Below are 8,568 nucleotides of genomic sequence, written 5' to 3'. Positions count from 1 at the left end.
GCTGAGCACCACCGCGAGACAGCCCTTTGGAAGGGCTGCCCAGCTAATTGTCGGCCATCTTCTAGTCTTCCGACGATTTCCAAATGTCCAACAACTATTGTAGCCGCCGAACAGCTAGGAGAACCTTCTCCTTGCTTGCTGCCACGATTTCCAGCCGTTGGGAAAAGGTTTCCAATAGCTGCAAGCTTGTCGGAATCTTGCTGGCGCCGGAGCTATTGTCCCTTGAGGGCAATGAGGCTTCAACCCCAAACAGTGACAACAAAGATTGTTGTCACCGGTTGATTTGTACCATTTGGTTGCAATTATTGTCAGGTACAAATAGGACCATAATCCCTTTCTCAGATTGAACCGTCTCCCACCTTGGCTAGTACCAAAGCGAAGACACGACTTGGACTTATTGAAGTCATCTCGAAGATAGCTCGTTGTGGATATAAGTAGAGGCGAGGCTCGTGCGTTGCTTAGTTGATCTCCGTCCCACTCCGGATCGTCTGATGGAATCTTCTACGCATCTTTCGTCAGGTATACCTAGTGTAAATTTACTTTCCGTAAAAATTTAATTATGTGATTATGTCTGACATGTTGTATCCTTGTATGTGTGTGGTGTGTGTGATATAATAATTAGTAATTATTATTATTTTTATTTTTCGCTGCGCATGTTTATGAAACGTGTTTTAGCACGCACCTGCATCGAGTATATCTCAACAATGGTATCAGAGTCTGACCGTGCTTCAACATGATCGTAAAATTATTTTACGGTTCATAATTAGTGTTGTAATTAATTTTAGATTTTTTTTTGGAATTATTAAGAATTTTCTATTTTTTGGAAGTTTCCCAACTTGTTAGGAAATTTCATTTTTAGAAAGTTTCTGAAATAATTTTTAAAAATTAAATTTAGAAATTATCATTTCTAGAATTTTCTATAATTCTAAGAAATATTTTATTTTTGGAAATTTTCCTAATTTGTTAGATAATCCCAAATTTAGAAAAATTTCAAAATTTCTTAAAAATTCAGATTTGAGATATTCTGAATTAAATTATAGAAATTATCTTTTCTAAAATTTTTGGATTTATTAAAATATTTTATTTTTGAAAAATTTCCTAAATTATTCGAAATACCAAATTTGGAAAGATTTGAAAAATCATAAAAATTCCAGATTTGAATTATTCTATAATAATTCAAGAAATATTAATTATTTATTTTCTAAATTTTTAGAAAATTAATTTAGAAATTTGTTTATAAAATAATTAAAGGTTTGATAGAAAGATACTAGATAAAATATGTTAATTAAATTTAAAAATTAGTTTACTAATTTAATTAGATAAATCTTGATTTATTAAAATTAGATTTATAACATATTTTTATTTTTAAAATAAAATTATAACATATATAAATTTATGTCATGTTCATGTCATATATTGTATGTCATGTAGATGCATTAATTATGATATGATTAGATTTTATCATGCGATGTAATTAGATCTTGCTATATGTATGATGTGTCATGTTATGTCATGCGTGTGATGTATCATGTCATCATTTATGTCATGCGCACGATGTGTCATGTTATTATTTATGTCATGCGTGTGATGTCATGTAGATAGTAGATTTGCATGATGATGATGAAACTTAAATCTCTTACATCAAAATATTAAAACCTACACCTTTTGTTAATATGGTAAGAATCAGAGTTTAAGTTCTTATTTGAGTTATTAGCCAAAGTCAAGCTCAACTTAAATATGTTTAAACCATAGAGATGCATGTGTCTTATCTTTTTCTCGTGCTTTTTATTTCTATTTTATTTTATTCCGTTGCGTACTTTATTTTTTAAAAGTAAAAAAATAAGAGTTTTTTAAATCACATGATTTACTCCACTCTCACGTGCATTCGATTGAAGCTACTATGTAGTTGTTGCAACATATAACACTTAATACACTAATATTGTATGATTGCATAGTTACTTAGTAGTTTCTACAAATTAGTTTAAAATAATATTGAGTAATTTAGAATAATTTTGGATAAAATTTAAATAATTTTAACAAGTTGGTAAAAAAAATATTTTGATATAATAGTATTTAAATTTTAAGATTTATGTTTAAGAATTTAGAATTTAGAATTTAGAATTTAGAGTTTAGAGTTTAAAGTTTAAGTGTAACTTTATAGCTGATAGAATGTGAAGAATCATTTATTTCACTTTAATTAAAATTATTATATAAATATTCTTTATCAATTTAATTAAAATTATTTAAATTTTATAAAAAAAATCTAAAATTTTAAATTTTAAATATTATTATATTAAAATATTTTTTATTAATTTAGTTAAAATTATTTAAATTTTATCAAAATTTTTGGTAAGACATTTGTATATTAGATATTGAAATAAAAGATATTTTTATCAAAAATATTCAATGAGACGTTCTTTGATTATGTTTACTTAGTCCAAACAAAAACGTACGACCAGTCAAACAAACAAGTCTTCCGCCGACAAATGTCGGGCCGTCGGATTCGGGTTCGTTTCTCTGTGCTCGTCCTCCGCGTCAGCGGGCCATGTGTGGCGAGCTTGCGATGCGAGAGAGAGGCAGAAAGAAAGAGCCAGCAGCTGGCCTCGAAGTACTCGAGCTATAGGTGTTCGCGTTGTTGTGGAGGCCAGCAACGCATCGGGAGAGACTCCAACGCCAGCGGCAGAAAGATACCGACAAAGTGCCATATCGATTTGATTATTTATTATCCCTAAATTCCCCAAAGCGGAGCGAGAGCGACGATACCCAAGAGGCACTCCAGTGCGCCGTTTCCTATGACGCCCTAGCTCACAGCATACTGCCTCGTCCTCCAGTTCGATTGCCGGCGCTGCCTTGTGATTCTTGACCTCGGTGGTTCTAGGGGGAAAAAGAGCTACCTTGCGGTGTGTTTGATGTTGCTTTTTCATAGGTTTTCTTTGTGCGTATTAATCTCCTGACTTGGATTTAGTCCCTGATGCATGTAAAAGTTTCCTAAATTTTAGATTTTGAGGCGAACCCTTGGTTTATTTCTTGCTGGAACTTCATTTCTTCCGCTAAAGGTATTGGTTTGGCGAGGGTAATAAAATGAAGTTCAATAGGCATGGTGATTGAAGGAGATAAAAGTTTTGCTTGCTTCGTAGACTTTTTGCTTCTGATATTTTGATTATCATGTGAAATTATATTGCTTTATGAGAAGCTTAAATGGAATGAGAATCACTTTGCTTCTTCCTTAAATCTGTTTTTTTTAGTAAATATATATAAAAAAAATCATTTTATTCATTTCTGTGGCAGATTTACTTTTTGAATGATGCATACTCCAGCTAAGAAGAGAACTGTGACAGAAAATGGAGATGGAGGGATCGATTTAGTACTTGCAAGGTCAATCGGAAATGGGGAGGATTTGCGCCGGATTGTTCAGTATGCTTTTGAGTTAGGGAAGCCTGATGCACTCTTGCTCCAACTTAGGAATGTTGTTAAAAAGAAAGAAGTCGAGATAGAAGAACTGTGCAAACTTCACTATGAGGAATTCATTCTTGCAGTTGATGAGCTACGAAGTGTGTTGGTTGATACTGATGCACTCAAGAGCTCACTATCAAGCGATAATTTGAAGCTGCAGGATGTTGCTAGTGCACTTTTATTGAAGCTTGATGAGCTCCTTGAGCTTTATTCAATTAAGAAAAATATCACAAAGGCCATGCAAATAATGAGGGTCTGTGTGCATGTTTTGAAACTATGCCTGCAATGCAACATGCATATCTCGAACAATCGGCTCTACCCTGCAGTGAAAATTGTGGATGTAATTGAAAGGGAATACATACAAAACATTCCTCTTGAGCCATTCAAGAAGGTGATCGAAAAACAAATACCTGCAATTAAGAAGTTCATTGAGAACAAGGTGTCTGATGAGTTCAATGAATGGCTTGGTCGTGTAAGGAGCACCACTAAGGACATTGGGCAGTTGGCTATAGGACAGGCTGCCTCAGTCCGTCAAAGGGAGGCAGAAAAGAGAACTAGCCAGTGGGAAGCTGAAGAGCAGAGTCGGTCTGGGCTTAGTGATCTTGTTTTCACGTTAGATGTCGAGAATTTTGACGAAGATTCAATGCCAGAGTTTGACCTAACACCTGTTTATCGTGCAAACCATGTGCACAGTTACCTTGGTATTGGGGAAAAGTTTCATGAGCACTATTACAATAACCGATTAATGCAGCTGAATTTGGACTTGCAGATTTCATCAGCACAACCCTTTCTTGAATCCCACCAATCATTCTTTACACAGATTGCTGGATTTTTCATATTGGAAGATCGAGTCCTAAGGACTGCTGAGGGCTTGTTGTTAGAGAGTCAGCTGGAAATGTTATGGGATACCGCTCTCTCAAAGATGACATCTGTTTTAGAGGATCAATTTTCTCATATGGACACTGCAAACCACCTTCTACTTGTCAAGGACTTTGTCACTCTTTTTGGTTCAACTCTTAGACGTCATGGATACCAGGTAAAGCCTTTGCTTGACGTTCTTGATAACAGCAGGGACAAGTACCATGAACTTCTACTCAGTGAATGCCATAAGCAAATAGCAGAGGCCCTTGCAAGTGATACCTTTGAGCAAATGGTGATAAAGAAAGAGTACGAGTACAATATGAATGTGGTATCATTCCATCTTCAGTCCTCAGATATAGTGCCTGCTTTTCCATTTATTGCCACATTCTCTTCCTCTGTTCCAGATGCTTGTCGTATAGTGCGTTCCTTCATCGAGGACTCTGTCAACTACTTATCACACGGAGGTCACGTAAATACTTACGATGTGTTAAGGAAGTATCTTGACAAACTAATGATTGATGTGCTGAACAAAGCTTTGCTCAACATGATCCATTCTGGTAGTTTAGATGTATCACAAGCAATGCAAATTGCAGCAAACATAGCTGTCCTAGAGCGCACTTGTGATCTTTTTCTATGGCATGCTGGCCAACTTTGCTCAGTGCCTTCACACTTACTTGAACGACCTCATTCGGGTTTGACTGCCAAGGCTGTTTTTAAGGCAACACAGAATGCTGCCTATACTGCATTGTTAAACGCAGTTGATTCTAAGTTGGACGAATATCTTAATCTTATGCACAGTATAAATTGGACAGCTGATGAAGCCCCAGAACATGTGAATGATTATATGAATGAAATCATTATTTATCTCAACTTCCTGATAACTAATGCACAACAGATTTTGCCTTTAGATGCGCTTTATAGAGTGGGATTTGCTGCTCTTACTCATATTTCTGATTCTATAGTGGCAGCCTTTCTTAGCGAGAGTTTAAAAAGATTCAACCTCAATGCTGTGGTTGGCATCAACAACGATCTGAAAAGGTTGGAATTACTTGCAGATGAAATATTTCAAAGCACCGGTCTGAGTGACCTAAAGAAAGATTGCAGTTTCAGAGAATGCTTAACGGAATCCAGGCAGTTGGTGAATCTTCTGCTGAGCAATCAGCCTGACAGTTTTATGAATTCTGAAATAAGGGAGGAAAACTATGGTGCTTTGGATTACAAAAAGGTTGCTGTTGTCTGTGAAAAATTCAAGGATTCACCAGATAGGTTGTTTGGTAGTCTCTCTGGGCGAAGCACAAAGCAAACAGCTAGGAAGAAGTCAATGGACACATTGAAAAGATGGTTGAAAGATTTCAGTTGAATATCGACAATGCAATCCAGATATGCTAGCTTGTGGTATATCTATGGATCTCCCTTGTTCCTATTTTTTGGATTTTCCATAATGGTTATTTATCTTTTGAATTTTAATCATTCAAACCCCGTATCAAGTTGCTATAATGTCTACATCTATAACAGTTCTGAGTTTTCATAATCATCTATTAATATTCTTAGAATAAAACCACAATTTATCCAAATCAAACACCATTTTGATGGGTTTTCCTCACAAGCTATTAGATGTGTGTAGAAACATTATGAGCGCAACTAATCTTGAAGAAATGTGATTTTTAATATGGCTTTGATTTAAATCTATGATTATTCATTTCAGCTATTGTTCAGATAAAATGTTGGTGGGTTGCTTCTTCAGGTTAAAATTCTGTATTCTTGAAACTTTTTCCTCTCGTTGAGTATTTATTGAGTGTTAAACCTTGTCACATAATAACATTAAGATTTTTCTTGCATTTCTTAGAGAACCTGGGTTGTAATGAAGTTTTGGAAACATTTAGGAAAGGGGTCTATAGTTATATCAATTAGATTATCGTACTTTACCATCTTAAATATTCACCTGAAATTCAAACACAGTAATCTGAAATTTTCAATACTAACATATATTTTTCCCAGAATTATCATTTTCTTCATCTTTTTATTAGTTCAGTTAAGATGTTCAAGTGCCATTGATCAATTTAGGAACTGTTTGATGGCACTTAAATCACTCTTGAGTTGCACTTTAGATGGGCGTTTACAGGTCCCTTACACCTTTGTTGCTTCATTAGCACTCTGAGACAAGCTTCAGTATTATTTGATCATCCATGCGAGGTAAATATGCAAGCAGGACTGTTTATGTTCTTTGGTTGACCTCCTAGCCAAAGTCAACCAAAGAACATAAGCAATCTGAAAGTAATTCTCTGTTTTTTTACTACCAAGACTGTTCATGTTCTTTGGTCGACCTGCCTTCCAAAGTCAAAATGTTACTTGTCAAAGAAACAAGGGAATTCAGAAGCTGACTAAAATTTCAAAACCTTGGGGAGCAATCCATTGTCTCACTGTGTATAAAATGTCCGAGAAGCCATGAGGACATTTGAGTTGACTAAATTTCATCTTCTGGTTAATTGATTTGCCATGGCAATGGCATGGAAGCAAATAGTGGTGTTGCTCGTAATGGCTTCAAATTTGCAAATTGCTACGATGGTGATGGTCATGAGGACAATGAACGGATTATCAAGGTGGTCGTGGGAGGAACAGAGCGGGATCTTGTTGCAGTCTCTGCCGCAAGGACCGGTGCCGCCTTCTGGGCCTTCTTGTTGCACTCATAACCCTGATGCCCCTCACTGCGGACCTTGTTGAGGATCAAAATTAGATAGATGAAAGTAGCAAAGATGACAACAACGGTGAGAAAGAATTATTATATAATATGGAAGATGAATGTGTATATATTGCTGATGATCTTTTTTATTTTCTTCTAACATATATGTGATTGAATATTTTTAAAGAAAGATTGCTTCCATCATAGAGATCCTATGAACGTGATTGCTAGCTGTTCGTTTCTTTTCACCCAAATCTATTTAGCTGATGTAAACCAACCAACCATTGCATTGCCTATGATCGATCGGCATCTATGCTTGGATACAAAATGGAAGGTGGTGGCCTACAATGAACAAAGCATGGATGCCAAGTAGCTACTTCAGTTGACACGGATTAGCCAACCAGTTGACAACTTAGCTAATTAATTATATTTGAAGAGTTCAAGAACATTGGAATTAGATTAACATATTGAAAGTGGCTTTTCATGATGATTCTAGTCATATCTGACAGTTGGTAAACTTGTTGACTTTGCATCTGATATACATGAAGCCTTCTCATTGAGCTTCCTCAGTCATGGAAAACCCAAAAAGGTTTGAAACATATTTACATTCTGAACTCCAATTCATTTGGCTGCAATTTCTTCCCTCTAGCCGTAACTATTTTTGTTCATATTGTTCATTCTATGGCAGTGAGACTGATATTGTGATTGTAGATGGTGTTGAAGCTCGAAACCTTGTGGCTTCGGGTCATCATCGTTACTTGGATGTCAGGTAATTAAAACTCTGATCTATTGATTTGCTCATTGATTAATTAATGGAGCTTTATTTTCAAAGAATGGAGGAGGATTTCGAGAAAGGGCACCTGGAGGGCGCTTTGAATGTTCCTTACTACTCCTCTGTCACTCCTCGAGGTCGATCTATTACATTGCTCAACTTTTTGGGGCATTTTTTGGTGAATTTTTTTTTTATGGTTTCAGAGAAGGTGAAGAACCTTGAATTTATAGAGCAAGTTTCGTCTCTCCTTCGACACGAAGAGCCGTTCATTGTGGTAAAGTATTTCAGAATGTTGGCAGTTTTAGAAATCATATCCATAAGGTAGATTAATGATCATTGTTTGAACTTATAATTTTTTTGATTGATGAAGGGTTGTCGAACTGGAGTAAGAGCAAAACGAGCAACTATAGATCTCCTTAACGCGGTAGGCCAATTATATAAAGATATATTGACTTTGAAGGATACAAGAATGCTAAATTGTAAAGATATTAGCAGCTATAGATCTCCTTAACGCTAAATGTCGGCCTTCAGGGCTTCACTAATGTCAAATACTTAGCCGGAGGCTACACGGCGTGGTTGAAGAGCGGAATTGAAGACACTTCGAGTATCTAAAGAGATCTCTGGCCTTTGATTGCTGTTGAGAGAATATGCGTTGTGCTCCATTCTGAGTTGTAATAATAATAATCGTAAACGTTTGCCATCAGGAAGTAGAATCTTCAAAAGACAATACACCTCTTGAGAGAAATTTAAGGAAGAATCATCAGAAATACCTTTGCGAAAAGAATAAATTATATTTTCAATT

At 35.7% G+C, this 8,568-nt stretch overlaps 2 protein-coding genes across 5 annotated transcripts; both read left to right on the top strand.

Annotated features, from left to right (window-relative positions):
- The first annotated feature begins 2,495 nt into the window (after positions 1-2,495).
- Positions 2,496-5,781, top strand: LOC122046749 (exocyst complex component SEC15A-like). Its single transcript, XM_042607600.1, has 2 exons — positions 2,496-2,900; positions 3,289-5,781. The coding sequence occupies exon 2, from the start codon at positions 3,302-3,304 to the stop codon at positions 5,672-5,674; it is 2,373 nt and encodes a 790-aa protein (XP_042463534.1). The 5' UTR covers positions 2,496-2,900; positions 3,289-3,301; the 3' UTR covers positions 5,675-5,781.
- A 147-nt stretch (positions 5,782-5,928) lies between these two features.
- Positions 5,929-8,568, top strand: LOC122046750 (thiosulfate sulfurtransferase 16, chloroplastic-like). 4 transcript variants are annotated; one of them, XM_042607604.1, is made up of 5 exons: positions 5,929-7,583; positions 7,683-7,763; positions 7,827-7,903; positions 7,970-8,040; positions 8,137-8,568. In XM_042607604.1, the coding sequence occupies exons 1-5, from the start codon at positions 7,567-7,569 to the stop codon at positions 8,275-8,277; spliced, it is 387 nt and encodes a 128-aa protein (XP_042463538.1). In that variant the 5' UTR covers positions 5,929-7,566; the 3' UTR covers positions 8,278-8,568. The 4 variants fall into 4 exon arrangements, with proteins under 4 accessions (XP_042463538.1, XP_042463536.1, XP_042463537.1 ...); XM_042607602.1 differs by having other exon boundaries at positions 5,929-7,763; positions 8,137-8,190; positions 8,298-8,568; XM_042607603.1 differs by having other exon boundaries at positions 5,929-7,763; positions 8,137-8,190; positions 8,262-8,568.

This window comes from Zingiber officinale, chromosome 2B, assembly GCF_018446385.1.
Source record: "Zingiber officinale cultivar Zhangliang chromosome 2B, Zo_v1.1, whole genome shotgun sequence".
NCBI lineage: Eukaryota > Viridiplantae > Streptophyta > Magnoliopsida > Zingiberales > Zingiberaceae > Zingiber > Zingiber officinale.
Note: the sequence above shows the minus strand (reverse complement) of the source record. Positions and strands in the feature narration are given on the sequence as shown.

Bases quoted from the DNA above. Each gene is read 5' to 3' on its own strand.
- LOC122046750 (XM_042607601.1), top strand. From the start codon at position 7,567: ATGGAAAACCCAAAAAGGTTTGAAACATATTTACATTCTGAACTCCAA. The intron at 7,764-7,826 runs GTAATTAAAACT...TTATTTTCAAAG, and splicing joins CATCGTTACTTGGATGTCAG to AATGGAGGAGGATTTCGAGA. The intron at 7,904-7,969 runs GTCGATCTATTA...TTATGGTTTCAG, and splicing joins CTCCTCTGTCACTCCTCGAG to AGAAGGTGAAGAACCTTGAA.
- LOC122046749 (XM_042607600.1), top strand. From the start codon at position 3,302: ATGATGCATACTCCAGCTAAGAAGAGAACTGTGACAGAAAATGGAGAT.